At 49.9% G+C, this 18,872-nt stretch overlaps 1 protein-coding gene across 3 annotated transcripts in view; it reads left to right on the forward strand.

The window, feature by feature from the left end:
- Nucleotides 1–18,872, forward strand: part of LOC102167986 (uncharacterized) — a 573,390-nt gene that overhangs the window by 53,269 nt on the left and 501,249 nt on the right. The window contains exons 5-6 of one of the 3 annotated variants that reach the window (XM_085021666.1): nucleotides 12,763–12,819; nucleotides 14,308–14,447. The exons of the other annotated variants lie outside the window; for them this stretch is intronic. Of the exons in view, the coding sequence (XP_084877792.1) occupies nucleotides 12,763–12,819; nucleotides 14,308–14,340 (90 nt within the window). The 3' untranslated portion in view covers nucleotides 14,341–14,447. Of the gene's footprint in view, nucleotides 1–12,762; nucleotides 12,820–14,307; nucleotides 14,448–18,872 lie in introns of those variants that run through there. 3 annotated transcript variants of the gene reach the window in all.

Raw genomic sequence — 18,872 nt, forward strand, 5'->3', positions numbered from 1 at the left:
TTCTCCATCTGTTTTCTCATCCGTAAAAGAAGGAGACTGAAATGTACCCCTACAGGGCGGCGTCCGCCTCTTGTGGACCTCTTTACACTTTACTCTCATTTAGAAAGTGGGACGATTAGATCTGCTTGTAAGGACTCGAGCGAGAACCTCCCCCCGCCACACACACACACACACACACACGCCGGCTGGTACAGAGCAGCTTCTCCTTCTCTGTGGATGCTACTAGCTAGCATCATCATCCTTAAGATGTCTTGTGCAAACGGAAACAAGCATTTGCTTGTGTTCCTCTAGATGGAGGCTTTCTGCTAAGCCATCCACGCCCTCCCCTCCCCTCCCGGACATTTGCGTGACTGTGGGAGACGGCTGCCCAGCCTCCGTGCACAGCGTATGGCCGCGAAGTGGATTTGCCCTCTGCCAGCAGATAACGAGTCTCTAGGGGGCCTCAAACCCGTGACCTTGCCTTCATTAGCCATGTGAACTGGCTGGCCCAGTCTGCCCTTGGTAATAATTCTTGCCAGGTCACATAGCATATCTTTACCCCATGAGCCTTGGGTTAATACCACCCTTTGACCTTATTCGCTTAAAAGGTAACAAAGCAACAGAAGCATCCATTCATTTATCCAGCCGCCGTTTATCAAGGGAGAGTCTTGAGTTTCTTAGTTCACTGTGACTCGGTGCCTGCTGCCAACTCCTTCAGGCTGCCGCCTTCTTCCCCAGATAAGAACGAAGTCAGGTAGCTGGGTTTCCCGGTACTGGGGTCATTCACCACCTTTTCTCTTCTTTCCACACCCAGTCGAGTCAGGCACTCACTTTAAAAGGGCTTTGAGTCGATGACTCTGAGAAAAAGCCCAGGACCCAGAATCCCTTTCCTTTAGGATCCCATTAGCGGGCTGATGGGTGACGTCCGTGTGAGGGAGCCAAGCGCAAGAAACCCCGCTGACAAATGCAGAACACATGTTCGCTGGTGTCGGATGGGGCACTTCCTTGACATACGCAGGTCTGCTTAATTCAGTTCAGTCCGGCAAGATTTGGGAAAGTGCCCAAATGCTTGCTCACTCAATGATCCATTCATTCATTCATTAAACATTTTTTGCAGCGTTGTATACAAGCACCATCCTGTACTGCACACAAAAGAAATCTATAGCGCTTATCCTGCCTGCATCCTCATGGGAGATACGATTTGCATTTGCAAAACACCCAGAAAAGAGTACCATGCAGAGGGGAGAAAAAAAAAAATACTTCATTTCGCATCCAGGCACCCATTCACTTAACACGTCCTTATTATTCACTTAACAAAGACGTATTCATTAGCGACTGTGTGTCAGGTGTTGGATGCTGATACCAGAAATGAGCAGCAAATACATCATTTCTACAAATTCAGCAAATTCACCATGGACCCTTGGGAGACCTTCTTAGATGGGGACACTGCAATTAATCTCAGATCTCAGATAAGAGAAGGAGAAGGTTATGCCAAAGCAGGAACGGGGCATTCCAGAGGAATCGGCATATGAAACCGTTCTCCGACTTTGTGTGTGAAGAGGAATTTCATCCGTGTCGTACCTTACGCAGTAGGTGAGGTGTGGTCCAGATTTCCACCTGGCAGTGCTGAGTTGGGGCCAGGAGTGGGCCATGTCTTAGCAGGAAAGCCACTGGCTGCACGGCCAGTGACAAGTGCCTGGTCCCCTCTTAACTCCAGTGCCCTCCTGTTTCGGATCCTGTGGCACCTGTCATCTGCGTGTATGCAGGCCACCCTTTTTGGCTGGGACCCGAATTGCCTGGAGCTCTGAGTCCTGGTGAACCTTGGAATGTCGTCCTGGCCCTTTTCCCCTTTTAGGGTTCAGAGAGGTTTCCCAGAGGCCGGGCTTAGGAGGGTGGCATCTGCTTTCTTCTGCTTCTCTCCCCAGACTCATCTTTAATTCCCCGGGGGCCGCAGAGGCCCGCTTGTCCTCTTGGAAGACCCAGAGTGTTTTTCTCCTGGCTAAGGAGGGTCCCTGAAGTAAGCAGCACCCCCTCTTTATCCAGGCCTCACTGGCTGAATGTGTCTGTGGGCCTCTGGGCTCTTGAGGAGCTGCTGATGCTCAGCCCAGAAGCGGTAGAGAGCTGCGCCCACCTCCGCCTGGATCACGTGGGAACAGGTCCCCTGTGGACAGGTGGTGGTCCCCGAGGCTGCCTTCCTAGTGCTTCCACACCGCAGAAGACCCTTAGAACCTTGAAGTGGCCCTCGTATATTAGGGGGATGTTTCCAGGGACCGAGGGGGAGGAACGTGGTTTAACATGGAAACTGTTTGCTTAGAGAGCCCTACATGCGTAATGGTGTGTGTGACGGCGGAAGGAAGGAAGGAAGGAAGGAAGAATGAAGGCAGGGGGTGGGGGAAGGGAAGGAGGCGAGGAGGCTGGGGGAGGGGAAAGGGATACCAGCCTAGCTGCGGCTCCCTCCCGTCTCCTGGTCCCCACACTCCCCTCGAGGTGAGCGGCAGCCTCCTCCGCTGTCTGACTGCACCCGTGAGCCCGTGAGATCAGGGCTGTCTTGACGTTGGTCACGGGGAGCAAGACCGTTAGCCTCAGGGATTGATCGCAGGTCAGAGCCCGGCACGTTGGGGACCTATCGCAGAAGCCCTTGAAGCTTCGTGATGAACAAGGCACCAGGTACCGCAAAGGGAGATGCTTGGGCTGGGAGCGGCGTGGCACAGGGGGCAGAGCCCGGGCTGGGGGCGCAGCGCGAGGCCGAGCACATCCAGGATCTAGACTCATGGCCCATGTCCCTGGGCAGGTTGCTTCTCCCGGGCCTCGGTTTCCTATCTGTAAAAGGAGGGGGCCGGCCAGAGGACTTTCTTGGGTTTTGGGGCAGAGGTCAGTTCTTTTCCGTGCTCCCCTTACTCTGCTCACCGCCAGCAGCAACACCCTCGTATTCTACTGCATCCGTGGCCCTTGGCGGGATCAGCGATGGCAGGTCACGTCGACGCCACCTTCCTTGCTTCCTTCAATGTCCCTCCGCTTTACATCTGAAGTGCGGCACGGAGCCCTGGGACCCTGGCTGGGTGCAGGCTCGAGCCTCACCTCCCTCTCTGCCGACACCAGGTGCATCTCCTCTCACCCTTTCAGGGCATCTCTGAGAAATGAGGCAGAGAACCTCCACCAACCTGGAATGTTAAAATCTACTTCTACAATCAGGTTATACAGGAGTTTCTGCTGTGGTGCGGTGGGTTAAGAATCCAGAGTCTTGGGTTGCTGAAGGCCCAGTGTGGTGGGGTAAAGGATCCAGTGTTGCTGCAGCTCGGATTCGGTCTCTGGCCTGGGAACTTCCATAGTGTGGCCATAAATTATTATCATTATTTTGTCGTTTTAGGGCCACACCCGCAGCATGTGGAAGTTCCCAGGTTAGGGGTCGAATTGGAGCTGTAGCTGCTGGCCTCCACCATAGCCATAGCAATGCCAGATCCGAGCCGAGACTTACACTACAGCTCACGGCAATGCTGGATCCTTAACCCACTGAGCGAGGCCAGGAATCGAACCTGTGTCCTCATGGATACTAGTCAGATTTGTTTCTGCTGAGCCACGATGGGAATTCCAAAATTTTTTTTAATTAAAAAAAAATCAAACAATATGCAAAGACCCAGAGTCATCATGAGAGGCTCCTTAGTCACAACTGATTTCAAATATTAAGTGTATGTTCAAGCCAACATGGCTCAGCTTCTGAGCAGAATGTGCAATGCATTTAAACTTTAAGCCAAGGCCAGAAACTTCAAAAAAACGTTCTTCTCCCAGGGGGCTAACTGGGGCTCCGGTGTCAGGCGTCTGTGATCACCTACTCATCCTCTCCTGCCACTTGGCCTACTTCCTTTGCAAACTCTGAAAACCTCTTCACTCGATTTCTTCTTCCTGCCAGACCACAGATTTCCGGGATGCCGAGCTCTTCTGGAAGCCTCAGGACTTTCCCTGCTGTGGAGCCTTGGTGGGCAAGGGGCAAGCTTGGGGGGTGATGATTTTTGAGGCTGGGCTGGATCAGGAGGGGCTGGGGTGGAGTTGGGAGAAGGCACCAAACCTGGAGAAGAGATTCTTTAAAAATTTTTTTAAAAAAAAATTATAGTTGATTTACAATGTTCTGTCAATTTCTGCTGTACAGCAAAGTGACCTAGTTATACATATGTATGTGTGTAAATACATATACACATATACACATTCGTTTCCTCTTATTCTATCATGTTCTATCAGAAGCGATTGGATATAGTTCCCTGTGCTATACAGTACGACCTCATTGCTTCTCCATTCTAAATGTAGTACTTTGTGCCTACTAACCCCAAACTCCTCGTCCATCCCACTCCCTCCCCCTCCTCCTCCCCCTTGGCAACCACAAGTCTGTTCTCTATGTCTATGAGTCTGTTTCTGTTCTATAGATAGGTTCATTTATGCCATATTTTGGATTCCAGATATGTGATATCATATAGTATTTGTCTTTCTCTTTCTGACTTACTTCACTTAGTAGGAGAATCTCTAGTTGCATCCATGTTGCTGCAAATGGCATTATTTTGTTCTTTTTTCTGGCTGAGTAGTATTCCATCATATGTATATACCACATCTTCTTAATCCATTCATCTGTTGATGGACATTTAGGTTGTTTCCATGTCTTGGCTATTGTGAATAGTGCTGCAGTGAACATAGGGGTGCATGTATCTTTTTGAAGGAAAGTTTTGTCATATATATGCTGGGTCATATGGTAGTTCTATATTTAGTTTTCTGAGGAACCTCCATACTGGTTGCTCCAGTTTACATTCTCACCAACAGTGTAGGAGGGTTCCCTTTTCTCCACATCCTGGAGAAGAGATTCTTGACTCAAGAGTGGGAGGAAGGCTGGAGTTCTCATTGTGCTTTAGTGGTTAACGGCTTTGACTAGCATCCACGAGGATGCAGGTTCGATCTCTGGCCTTGCTCAGTGGGTTAAGGATCTGGCGTTGCCATGAGCTGTGGTATAGGTTGCAGACGTGGCTTGGATCCTGCGTTGCTGATTCCCTTAGCCTGGGAACCGCCATATGCTGTGGGGGTGGCCCTAAAAAGCAAAAAAATAAAAAAGTAAAAAAAGAGTGGGAGGAAAGGATGCTGGGGGTCCAACAAGCCAAAGGGAGAAACTCGCCAGGCGAGACATTTCAAAGCAGGGTCCTCCTGCAGGCAGGTCTCCTGTGGGCACAGCTCGGCAGGTTTTCTGTCGGGTCCCTGATGAGTTTCAACACTCAGTGCACGCTGGCTGCGCCCAGGGCGCAGGGGAAGCGGAGATGCGCGAAACTGGCTGGATGCTGGGGCAGGAGCTGGGAGTTCCGAGAGTGGGGGCGTTGGCACCTCATGCTAGTGTGGGGTCTGGAAAAGGGGGGCTTTGAGGCAGTGCCCTAGAAAAGGAGCAGCACTTCTTCCGAAAGGAATCATGCAAAAGGGCAATAGAGGCTTTTGAGAGAAAATTGTTCTTCCAGATTAAAAACAAACCCCCCCCCAAAATTTTCCCCAAAGTTACGGGCTTTTAAAATGAAAAGATAAATTTGTTCAACATTCACATGTCTGGGTAGTTAATAAGCACCAAATGTGGTCTAGGGTTGATCTACCTAAAAAATGTCACCTGGGGAGTTTCTGCTGTGGCTCAGCGGGTAAGAGAACCCAACTAGTATCCATGAGGACGAGGGTTCGATCCCTGGCCTCGCTCAGTGGGTTAAGGATCCGGCGTTGCCATGAGCTGTGGTGTAGGTCGCAGACATGGCCCGGACCTGGTGTTGGCTGTGGCTGTGGTGTAGGCCCGCAGCTGCAGCTCTGATTGAATCCCTAGCCCTGTGCTGCAGGTGTGGCCCAAAAAAGGAGAAATAAAGAGTCCCCCAAGGGTGCTTGCTAAACATTTGGGTTTGCAGCGTCTTCGCTGGACCCGGGAAGTCAGTGATTCTGAAGTACATGGAAGACTTAGAACCAGCCGTGAAGCTGATCCGGTTCAGTGGAAAGAAAAAAAGCCCAGGAGAGGGTTATCTTGAATGCAAGTTGGCTCCTAAGTGGAGGAGGCTTCTGGCTCACTACTGGCTGGGAATGGAGGGGCTTTTGACCTTGAAAAGCTCTCTCTTTCTGATAGCATCTCTGAAAACAACCAGCCCAGCACCTGCCGCACACAGTAGGTGCTCTGGGCAAGTGCGAGCCCCGCGGGTTCCAGGGGAACCCTTGGCCTGATTTCCAGCTGTGCCCAGTGCTGCAGGGCGGCGCCTCCTCAGCAGCTGGCCTGCATCCTTCCCCACGCTGTGCGGCCTGCCTTGCCTGTGCTCTGCAAGCATCCCTGGCCCCCTCCAAGGCCCCCGGTAGATAGGCCTCCCCTTGAAGGACCGAGCTGCGCCGAGAGATGATTTTCTTCTGCTCCTCAGCTGGGCCCAGCTGTTTCCAGTGCCCGAAGGACCCTTCTCTTCCCGTTTCTCATTTGTTCCGGGATAAAGCCCAGAGCTTGCTTCAAGGTTTCTGGACCACCCAGGACTTTGGGCCTCCTAGGAAGAGGCCCTGGAAAGGTTCTTGGCTCTGGAGGTCCTCGTGTAGGGGGGACGGGAGGGTCACGTTGGTAGTGGGACAATGCCTGGGGAGAGCGCTGGCCCAGGGTGGCTGGGGTTTGGATCCTGGCTGTGCCGCATTGATCCTTGGGTATCAACCCTGCATCTAGACTATGGGCATGAGAAAATGCAATGAAAGCAGTCATGTGCATGCAGCATCTTAGCTCTGTCTGCCCCCTTGGGAAGGATGGCAGGGTACAGCTCATCACCACGCTGAAAACTGCACAATTAGGTGATGACCCCGAGTGGGAGAGAGTCCCCAGGAAGGGCAAGAGGGCGCTTTCCTTCTCACGAGGACTTGTGCATCCGCGAGTCCCTCCTCCCTGAAAATCTCTCCCTCCTTCCTTCTTTCCCCCAGTCCCTCCGGGTCAGCTCTCTGCCTTCACTCCCACCAAGCCTTCATGCTGTGGTTCTACCAGGCCTGTCTTGTTATCCTTTGACCGTGTTTGGGGTGGAATGAACGCTGTAGCTCCTGTACGTCTCTTTTGCAGCTGCAGCTGCAGGTGCGCCGGGGGGCGGGGGGAGGGGAATTGGGGTGGAGAGTTTCTGTACTCATTTTGACCACCGTTATTGCATAGTTTCAGCATTAACAAAGGCTACAGTTTTCTTCTTACCAAGACACCCTCCCAGGAAAAGATAGGAGGGACGAACCCCATGCCCTGGTCTCATACAGTTTCCCACCAGCACCTGCAGTCAACACGGACTGGCCAGCCGTCGTTATTGTTGGTAGCAGTAGTAGTTGCAGCGGTATTTCCAGTGGGCATGTGAAGGTTCTGATCTCATTTTTCCAGCCCTCCAGAAGGGTGGTGCGTCGATGTGCGGGTGACAAGGTGCCCTGGAGCGGAGGACAGACTCTTAGCCAGGGGGTCCCTGACTCTCACGGGTAGGGGTGGGAGCACTGCTGGGTGGAGCTCAGGTTATCAGCAGACCAGGGTAACAGAAACCAAAATATTATCTCTGGAAAACATACAGTATCTGGGTTGTCAGTCCCAACCTCTAACCGCAATGAGAAGTCAAGTACTTAGAAATGGACAGTGGCCTGTGTCCACCTGAATACCTTTAATTAAAGTGCGGACATGCTGGAGCCTTTAAATCATCAGCTTCTGGGGAGAAGGAGAGAGGGCTCTGTCTTTTTAATGGAAAGAGTCATGCAACTGCTGAGCACCTCCTGTGTGCCTTTGCAACCCAAACTTGAAATCATTATTTTAATGATGGACGAGTGAGGCTCAGAGTGGTTAAGAAACGTACCCAAAGACACACAGTAATGTTTAGAGACAGGATTCAAACCCCAGGCCCGGTGCTTTATCTGCTCTATGACCCTGGGTTTCAAAAGGGACACAGTATAAGGAAATTAGGCTTATGTTCTTACTCAAATCTGGATTGTTTTTCTATTGTTGCTGTGAAAAATTGCCACAAGTGTCTGATGAGATCATAAATTTGTTCTTTACTTTTTTGGCCCGCCAGTGGCATATGGGGTTCCCAGGCCAGGGATCACATCTGAACAGCAGTTGTGATCTACACTGCAGCTATGGCAATGCAGGATCCTTTAACCCACTGTGCTGGGCTGGGGATCGAACCTGCATCCTGGCGCTGCAGAGACGCTGCCGATCCTGTTGTGCCACAATGGGAGCTCCATATTCTCTTATAGTTCTGGAGGCCAGAAGGCTGAAGTGAATCTTAAGTGGTTAAAGTTAAGGTCTCAGCGGGCTTCTCTTCCTTCCAGAGGCTTCCTTGCGTTTCCCAGCTCCTAGAGGCTTCCCACATTCCTTGACTCCTGGCCAAGGAATCACATCCCATGTTCTCCCTCTGCTTCCATCATCTCATCAACTTCTCTGATTCCGCCCTTCCTGCCTTCCTTTAAGGACCCTCGTGATTACACTGGACCCTCTCAGATAATCCAGGCTGTTCTCGTCGCCTTCAGATCCTAAACTTCGTCACATCTTCAGAGTCTCTTTTGCCACAGAAAGTTACAAATTCCAGGGTTGAGGTCATGGACATCTTGGGGACGACTCTTCTGCCTATCACGACATCCCAGTAATGTTTTAAATCAGTGCAAAAATCTCCAGGTAGTCACTCCCCCAGCCCCCTTCAAAACCTATAATCTGTGCCATTCAGTAGTTACTAGGTTAGACTAGAGACCTCAGGACTTGTCATAGGCTAATATGCCTACATTTATTAGCGCTTACCATGACTCTTAGCTACAACCTCGCTTAATCCTCGTCAGCCTTATGGGCTCAGTACTGTTACGATCTGCGTTCTCCAGGTGAGGACAATAACAGCACAGAGAGGTTCAGCAACTGGCCCCAGATCACACAGGAAGTGGCAGACTGGAACCCTGCTGACTGGTCTCAGAGCCTCCCATGGCTGTGAGCTCCAGGAGGACAGATCCTGAGTCTCTCTCTTTTTTTTTTTTTTTTTTTTTTTTTTAAAGACTCCACCCATGGCAAATGGAAGTTCCCGGGGCCAGGGATTGAATCTGAACTGCAGCTGCGGCAGTGCCAGATCCTTAACCCACTGCCCTGGGCCAGGATCAAACCTGTGCCTCTGCATCAACCTGAGCCGCTGCAGTTGAATTCTTAATGCACCGCACCCCAGCGGGAACTCCCTGAGTCTGTTTTACAGACTGTTGTATCCTCTGTGTGTGTCCACACAGTGCCTGACCACAGTAGGCACTCAAGAAACATGCTATATGAATGAAAGCGTTAACACACCCCAAACCAAATGACTCTGTAGTGTCTCTGCACTGGGGTCATTAGGCAAGCAAAGAGAGATCAGGCCTCGTAGACAGACTGAATGTCCATCTCAAGAATTAAATCAGCGGTGCTTTTGCTCACCTTGCCAGTAAGCAGGAAATTAACCCTTTTCTCTTTTACTGGGAGTTTCCATTATCTGCACATGGCGGTTAATGCAGAATCTAGTAGGATGCTCCCCTGAGGGGGAGGTCAGGGTCAAGGCGCTTGGGGGGTATCAAGGGTACCTTGATCTCTCCTCTTCCTCATCCTTGCCTTTGCCAACTGCTTGCTCGGCGATGCTGCCTCTCCCCCGCCCTCCTTCCTGACTGGAGGCAGCTGTCAGGCCCACATCTGTCTGCTTGGCTGCAGTCGGAGCCCAAGAATCATATTAGTGTCAGTGCTTGTATGAAACCAAGCCCAAGAGATTGGGGCTCTAAGCTCACTTTCTGTCTGAGAACCTCCCAGCCTCCCAGATCCGGGGCTCTCAACGGGTCATCTACGTGAAGAGAGACCAAAACACGTCCCATTGGCAGGCCACAGCCAAAGCCTCAGATGTGGCAACATTTTGGGCTGGATCTTGTGAAAGTGGATGGGTGGTCTCATACGGGGGTCCTGGCGGGGTTGGGGAGCAGTGGGGGGGACCCTCACTTCAAACCACTTCTCCCTGGGGGGGGGGGGTCTTGAGGACTCCTTGGGACTCCTTGTCCTCCAGGACCGGCGTCGCCTGGCCAGCCTTCCTCCCTTCCTCCCGTTTGAGGAGGGTAGTTAATCACTCCCTTTTATTACCCTGAGTCTAGAACTTCCTAGGACATCGAGAGACGACACTGGCACTTGGAGGCATAACTGCCCACTTAATTGCTACTGAAAACATTGCTGTGAAATGAGCTGCCAGTGTTCCTCTGCTTGGTGGCAAAGCTGTGACCTTTGGTGGGCCTGGGTCTCCCCTCACTAGCCGCCTGCGAGCTTGGGACTTGTGAGTCCCAATTTACACACCAACATACCAACTTGCCTTTTTGCTATAAGATGGCTTATATCACATCCAGTACCCCTTGCACTCAAATGGGTTCAGACTCCTGTATTCCCTGGTGATGTTTGATGCTGAATTCCTTGTGGCTATGGGGGTGTTAGAGTATTTAATGGGGATGGGGCAAGATGAAGGCACTTGGGGCGGGTGGGGGGGTGGGGGGCGTTAGGCGGGTCTGGGTTCCAAAGTTTATGCGCTCTGGTGATATCACCCACGTCCAGCAGATGGCGATGTTACTACATGCAAGCGGGGTTTTGGACATTGGCTTCAAACTGCCCCCTCCTTCCTTTCTAGAAAAAAAATAAGCAAGCTGTTCCCCCCTCTCCTTGGAAAATGGGGAGAGAGCTTTCTAAAAGGATGTATACTTCTAAGCTTTCGATAGGATATAAAATGAATTTGAAAGAAATTATATCATCTTCTTAGGCTTACACTGCCTCTTCCCCCTGCTGGATTCCTGGATCGCCATGGCTCCGCCCTCCCCCTCCCCCTCCCTGCTTCCTCCCCTTCCTCTCTCTCCCCCCCAATTTCCTTCCTTCCATCCGTCCTTCCTTCCTTCCTTCTTTCCTTCCATTGGCTTTATTCACTTAACACATGGAATTTTAAAACAATGTGATGCAAATTAGGAAAGATTACATTTATATTGTTAACTGCACATACAATTCCATGTCCAAAAATGAGTAAGGGAAAATATAAAACTAGAAGGAAATAGGCAAAAAATGTGAACAGTGGTTTCTTCTGTGGCTAGGAGGAATTTTCCTGTTTTTTTTTTAATTTTAATTTTATCGATTTTATTTTTTTCAGTATTTGTACTTTATTGATTTTATTTCTAAAATGATGGTAGAGCAAAATGGATTTATTTTGGTGTACAATTCTGTGACTTGCAGCATATGTATGAACTTGCCCAACCACCATAGCGCTCCTTTCTCGCCTCCTTTCACCCTCACCAGCCCCTCTGAGCCTTTCCCCAGTCCACCTTTCTGCCCATTCCTTCCTACTCTCCTCACCTGGCTTCTCCTTCTCTAAATGCCTCTATTTCAGATTTTTTTTTTTTTTTTAAAAGAACTCTGTCCCCTAGTGATCTCATCCACTCCCATAATTGCTGTCAATCACCTTCATGACAAATGGCTCCCAGACTGTAACCCAATCCCGATGTCTAGGTTCCACTCTGGATCGATTTGCTTGTGTACCTCTTGGACTCACTTGGATGCCCCCTAGGTGATGCCAGCACTGCGTGTCACAAACCAAACCCGTTTCTCTTCTTGGTTTGGGTATGCCTCTGTTGCACCCCAGACCTCTGTTGATGGTGACACTGGAAACCTGGCTTTCGAGCTAGAACCTCAGAGGCATGTGTAGGCTGTCCTTGCATTTTGCGTCCGCCAGTGACCATACCTGGTGGGTCAGGTGCCTTGATCCATTCCCTGGTCTCCATCCTCATTCTTGCTCTCTTATTTGTTTATTTGTTTATTATTTAAAAATGTTTGTGGTTGCACTGTGGCATATGGAAGTTCCTAGACCAGGGATTGATTGAATCTGAGTCACAGCTGTGACCTGTGCCATAGCCGCAGCAATGCTGGATCTTTAACCCATTGCATGGGGCCGGGGATCTAACCCGCACCTCTGCATTAACCCGAGCTGCTCTGGTTGGATTCTGAGCCCCCTGTGCCATAGCGGGAACTCCCATCTTCATTCTCCTTTGCTCCAGACGGGGCTCTTACCACATCTTGCGTGGGTTCACTTGGAAAACCTCCAAACTGGTCTCTTGTCCCTAGTTTCTCTTCTTTTCTGTCCCTGCTTCCCATTGCTAGCACAGGCTGGAGTTAAACCAGATGTGATCATGTTTCAACCTCTGCCAGAGCCGCAGGGTGGTGGTCAAAGGTTTCATGGGGCCAAGCCTTCGAAATGGCCCCATGAAACCTGGTCAGCCTCAGCTTCCTCTGCTGCCTGAGTCCAGCATGGAGCTTCAGCTCCGTGACACTGGTCGGGACACTCCAGCTCCACTGTGCTCTGAGGAACCCTCGCCCATTCTTCCACCTGGTGTGTTGACAGTAACTAGGTTGAATAATAACCATCAGGAGAATCACCTTCTCTCTGCACCTGTTCTCCACTCCCTTGGGGACACTGAATTGCTCTTTCTTTGGGGGTCTCCTCACTGCCGACTGTTGCGTGGTGGGGGTTACTCCTCAGGAGAGAGGGTCAGAATCTAGAGGACCTTGATCATAGCAGGAACAGTCAGAAAATAACAGAATGAGATTAAGACTGAACGCGACATGGAATGAGAAACCGGGAGGGAGGCAAAGGTTTAAAAACCAGGGGCGATGGCGGTGAGCTATCATGGAATGAACACTTTTTTAAAGGAGGTTAAATTTTATTGATTTACAGTGTTGTGTTAGTTTCAGGTGTACAGCAGTGTGAACTGGTTACGCATAAACATGTATCCATTCCTTTGCAGGCCCTTTTCCCGTGTAGGCTGCTGCGGAGTATTGACCAGACGTCCCTGTGCCACACAGTAGGTCCTTGTTACTCACCGTTCTATACGTGGTAGTGTGTGTATGTCATCCCAACCTCCCATTTTATCCCTCCTGCCAACATTTTCCCTTTGGTGGCCGTCATTTTGGTTTTGAAATCTTTGATTCTGGTTCTGTTTTGTGAACAAGTTACCCTGAAACATTCTTCATTGGATTCCACATATTAGTGATTTCAAATGATATTTGTCTTTCTCTAACTTACTTCAACTTAGTATGGGAATCTCTAAGTCTGTCCACGCTGCTGCAAATGGCATTATTTCCTTCTTTTTTATGGCTGTAATGATACTCCTCCGTGTTTATGTACACATCTTCTGTATCCACGCTTCTGCTGATGGACATTTGGGTTGCTTCCATGTCTTGGCTGTTGTAAACAGTGCTGCAGTGAACATTGGGGTGCGTGTCTCTTTTTGAATTATGGTTTTCTTTGGATAGATGCCCAGGAGTGGGATTGCTCAATCATATAGTAGTCCTCTATTTAGTTTTTAAAGGAATTGCTGTACTGTTTTCCATAGTGGTTGCACCAGTTTACATTCTCACCAACCCAAAAGGGTTCCCTTTTCTCCCACCCTCTCCAGCATTTGTTGTTTGTAGACTTTTTGATGACAGTCACTCTGACTGGTGAGAGATGATACCTCATTGTGGTTTTTTTTTTTTTTTTTTTGTCTTTTTTTTGGTCTTTTTTTTGCCATTTCTAGGGCTGCATCCGTGGCATATGGAGGTTCCCAGGCTAGGGGTCAAATTGGAGCTGTTGCTGTTGGCCTACGCCAGAGCCACAGCAACGTGGGATCCCAGCTGTGTCTGCAACCTACACCACAGCTCATGGCAACGCCGGATCCTCAACCCACTGAGCAAGGCCAGGGATCGAACCCACAACCTCATGGTTCCTAGTTGGATTCATTAACCACTGAGCCATGACGGGAACTCCCCTCATTGTGGTTTTGATTTGCAAACTCAATAATTAGTGATGTTGAGCATCTTTTCATGTGCTTTTTGGCCATCTGTCTGTCTTTTGAGAAATGTCTGTTTAGATCTTCTGACCTTTTAAAAATTTTTTTATTATAGTTGATTTACAGTGTTCTATCAATTTCTGCTATACAGAAAGTGACAGTTATACATGTATATACATTCTTTTTCTCATATTATCTTCCATCATGCTCCATCACAAGTGATTGGATATAGTTCCCTGTGCAATACAGCAGGATCTTCTGACCTTTTTTGGGATTGGGTTCTTAGGTATTTTTGGATATTGAGCTGCATGCGTTGTTTGTATATTTTGGAGATTAATCCCTTAGTCTCTTTGTTTGCAAAGATTTTCTCCCATTCTGTGGATTGTCTTTTCATTTCATTTATGGTTTCCTTTGCTGTGCAAAATCTTTTAAGTTTAATTAGGTCCCATTTTGAACACTTCTTCAGTGCCCCAGAAGTTGTATTATTTAGCTTCACAATAATCATAAAAATCTAATTTTCAGATTAAGAAGGTGACGTTCAAAGAATCTGAGTAACCCAGCCCACGGGACACAATTGGTGTTAGAGCCACTTTTGTGTGAGTCTGAAACCTCATGCTTCCCAGTGAAGGAACTTTCTGGAAGTTCTGACTGAACTCTGGAGGGAGTACTTTCTTTTTTTTTTTTAAATTTTAATTTTTATTAAAATTGAGAAAGTTGAATTATAGTTGATTTAAAGTGTGATCATTTCTGTTGTACAGCAGCGTGATTTGGTGATACATAGACACACACCCATTCTTTGTCAGATCCTTTTCCCGTGTAGGTTATCACAGAATATTACGCAGAGCTCCCTGTGCTCTACAGCAGGCCCCCCTTGACCATCCACTCCGTACATGATAATGGCGTGCATTTGCCAGTCCCAGTCCCCCACCCCCCCTTCCCCTTTGGTAACCCCAGGTCTCTTCTCTGTCTGTGGGTCTGTTTCGTTGATAGGCTCACTTGTGCCACATTTCAGATTCCGCCTAGAAGTGATGTCTGTGATATTCGTCTTTCTCTGTCTGACTTACGTCACTCAGTATGATCATCTTTAGGATGGAGGGAGAACTTTCTAGGTCAGAATGTGTCTTTCCTTGGGGGTGTCCACGGGGCCGAGCAGAGCAGACCCGGCAGTGGTCCTTTGCTCATGGTTTGCATCCTCCGTGGTTGCCGGCATCCAGAGGAAGGAAGCCTCTTCAGCACAAACCCTGTAAAACTCCGGACAGTCAGGAAAGATGAGAAAACCAGCTCATTGGGGCGAGAGTGGTTGCCTGCTGCTGGGGCCAGAGTTTCCTTCCTAGGCTGACCCAGTACCAGCTGGGAAAAGAGAGCAGAGGAACAGGGTCCAGAAGCAGGACCATCGCCTGGTCTTTTTTTTTTTTTTTTTTTTTTTGTCTTTTTAGGGCTGCACTCTCGGCATATGGATGTTCCCAGGCTAGGGGTTGAATCGGAGTTACAGCTGCCAGCCTACACCACAGCCACAGCAACGCGGGATCCGAGGTGTGTCTGTGACCTACACGGCAGCTCGCGGCAACGCCAGATCCTTAACCCACTGAGCGAGGCCGGGGATCAAACCCTCATCGTCATGGATACTAGTTGGGTCATTTACTGCTGAGCTGCGCTGGGAACTCCCCCTCCTGGTCTTACCGGAGTCACTCCTGGCAGGTGGCGTGGGTTGCCAGAACTCCGGGCCCACCTGCTCTCAAGCGCTGGGATCAGTAAACCCATCCAAGCCAAGAAGGCAGGAAGACGGAGCGTAGAAAACCTTCTGTGCTGGGGTTCGGGAGACGTGGATTCCGGCTCCAGCCCTCGCGAGCCCTGGGGTTTGAGCCAAGACCTTAACCTCTCTGGGCCTCAGAGGCCCTCTGTTCAAACGGGGGTCACGGTGCCCACCCCCGCTCATGAGGACTGAGTGAGAACGCACTCTTTGTAATCTCCAGTCTCAACACCTGCGAACTCCTTGAGGACCGAAAACTGCCTTCTTCTCCATAATCCTCCTCCGTAAAACCAAAGAAACAGTTACGGTGAAGGGCTTCACGGCGCTTACACAGTTTTCTTGCGGGACCCCGACCGCCGCACTCTTCTGGGTTGAGTAGTGACTTCATGATTCTGTTCGTTTGGCCCCTGATGTTTGCTGATCACTTACTGTGTACCTGGCCATGTGCAAGGGTTTGGTTGACAATGATGAGAAAAGCCAAGACAGCCTTCATCATCCGGAGATCCAGGTATTAGTGGGACGTACCCATTACGTAGATACACACACGCACACGTACAAATTGAGTTCCAAGAAGAAAAACAAAAAAAAAAAGGAAAAATGGATGAATGTGTTGGGAGGAGGGGCCCAAGTTGGTTTGTGGAGAATGGGCTAGAAGGTGTCTCCGAGGTGGGGCATGGCCGACGAAGCCTGAAGGCTGAGTAAGGAGCTGGCCAAAGAGTGGGGATGGGGTGGGGGGGTGGGGTTCCAAGTAAAATCCTATTTTTTTTTTTAGAATTGCACCTGTAGCATATGGAATTTCCTGGGTCAGGGATTGAATCTGAGCTGCAGCTGTGACCTACACCACAGCTGCAGCGATGCCAGATCCTTTAACCTACTGCGCTGGACCAAGGATCAAACCAGCACCTCTGTTGAGAGCCGAGCTACTGCCATGGATTTTAACCCACTGTGCCACAGTGGGAACTCCCCAAAATCCATCTTCAGGTAAATGTTTGGATTCCATTGGAGGGATCAGTTCTGCCACTACATTTTATTAAGAGAGTTTTGAAGCAAGGGCTCCAAAAGGAATTGCCGCGTCAGGCTCCCGGCCACAGGCAAGCTGGAAGCGGAGATTTTCAAGTCATTGCATAAGGACTGCACATCAGTACAACTGATGTCAAGGTCCCCCAGGGGTCCCCGGAGAGGGGGTTGTCTGCCGAGGGTCTTGGGGCCATGTGCAGGAGCTGCCACTAACAAAGAGACTTCTGTTCTCGCCAGCCCACCCTCCACCCTGGCTCCAGGGCACAGCTGCTCATTTGACCCCTCCTTCTGCCGCATCTGTGCAAAGACCCCCACTCCAAATTACTTCAATGGCAGGAGGCGGCTGGGAACAGCTGGGAGCTGTTGTTAGCTTCTGGCAACGTCCTGGAATTTCTTCCTTGTGGATCCTGTGCCCCTGAGCTGCTGGGGGCCCCTGACTTGACCTGAAGTTGAACTTTGCTGGAGGGTCCAGGGCTAGGAGCTGCCTCCATGTCGGCTCTGATAGCAGCATGAAATTACACAATCTTTCTGAGAAGGGCCGAGGCTGCCTTTCCCGCCATTCCTGGGATGGGCAGACTCTCAGAGGCCCCGGGGTCTGCAAATCCATTCATGTTTTCCAGGGGCAGGATGGTGCAGGAGAGAGCCACCAGATAAGACACTGGCTTTTGTTCACGAACACCCGGAGGAGGTCCTGCAGCAGATAGCAGACCTCCTGGCGGGGACGAGGCGGAGAGGGGTGGCTTCAGATAAGATGCTGGTTGAAGAGAATGGCTGTTTTCAAGGGTGGAGGTGCAAAGCATCCGTTAATGAGTGTATCTAGGGGTGAACTTCTCATTCACAAAATTGGGGAGATGCTGCAATTCTGGTCTTGGAAACCCTTCTTTTTAAGCACAAGGAAACGAGTCCAAGAGAGGGGAAGCGATTTTCCTAGATCACGGAGCAAGTCAGAGGTAAAGCCCTGTGTAGAAGGCGCAGCCTCTGCCATGGAACCCACTGCTTTTCCCACTGTGTACCGGATGCCCCTGAACCCCTGCCTCCCACGACTTCATCTTGCCCTCCTGTGGTCTCTGTGTGCATTTATTCATTCATCGACTAAGCCTTCCATCGATTCATGCCTGCCTTTATGTGTTCACGCATCAGCATTTATTAAGAATACAAAGAGGGCCATGACAGCGCTTCGAAGGGTGGATGGTGGAATGGAGCAGACACCCGTGAGAGCAGAGCGGCGGTACCAGCCACGCAGCGTCGGGGAGGGAGGGGGGATGCGGAAGGCACAGGGGAAGATGGCTCTCAGCTGTGCCTTATGGGAGGAAAAGGATTGCATGTGTTGAAGAAAACAAATGCTTTAGTACTAACCCCCCAGAGGCAGCATGAGGGATGGAGAGAAGTTATATCTTGGCCCCAAAGTGATTGATGAGTTAAAGCAATCAATTCACCTGTCAATAGACACTTTGTGTATATACACATGAAGCAATATACACTTCGTGTCTCTGGGGGCTGTCCCTGGTGCTGGGCCCTCTGGGGATGTCAGGATGGAAAGACACCTCCTTTTCCTTGAGCAGCTTGCCGTCTAATGAGGGGAAAAAAAATAACACAATAAAGAGAAGAACTGGAGGTTCCCTGGCGGCTCAGTGGGTTAAGGACTCAGCTTTGTCACTGCTGTGGCTCAGGCCACTGCTTTGGTGAGGTTCCCATCCCCGGTCCTGCATGCTGTGGGCTTGGCCAAAATAAAATGAAATAATAAAAGGAAGAACTAACAGTGACCTTGAGCTTGTGAGCCTGGTTGGTTCGCCTTGCTCAGCCTTTTACCTGCGTAGTATTTCAGGGCTTTGATTTCCTCACCTATGAAATGGTGAAACTGGACCTGCCTTCCTGTCCTAGTGAAAAGGAGAGGGCAGTGTCCAGTCTTTCTTTTTTTCTTTTTTCTTTTTGTTGTCTTTTAGGGCCACGGGTGTGGCATATGGAAGTTCCCAGGCTAGGGGTCGAATCGGAGCTGCAACTGCCGGCCTATACCACAGCTGCAGCAGGGCGGGATCTGAGCTGTGTCTGCAACCTACACCATAGCTCACGGCAACGCCGGATCCTTAACCCACTGAACAAGGCCAGGGATCAAACCTGCGTGCTCATGGATGCTAGTCAGATTTGTTTCCATTGAGCCACGATGGGAACTCCCTATAATTTCTTTTCCTTTTTTTTTTTTTTTTTTCCTGCAGAAGGATCAAGTGCAAACACCTGCCATTTAAGTGAATCAAGTCTTTTACAGCTTGCTCACAACGAACTCAAGTATAGCATAGTGATTTAGAGTGTGGGCTTTCGGAGT

Source organism: Sus scrofa, chromosome 4 (genome assembly GCF_054392235.1).
Source record: "Sus scrofa isolate SSC_HxYL_T2T_F1_AM1 chromosome 4, Sscrofa_HxYL_maternal_Yorkshire_Landrace_v2.0, whole genome shotgun sequence".
Lineage (NCBI taxonomy): Eukaryota > Metazoa > Chordata > Mammalia > Artiodactyla > Suidae > Sus > Sus scrofa.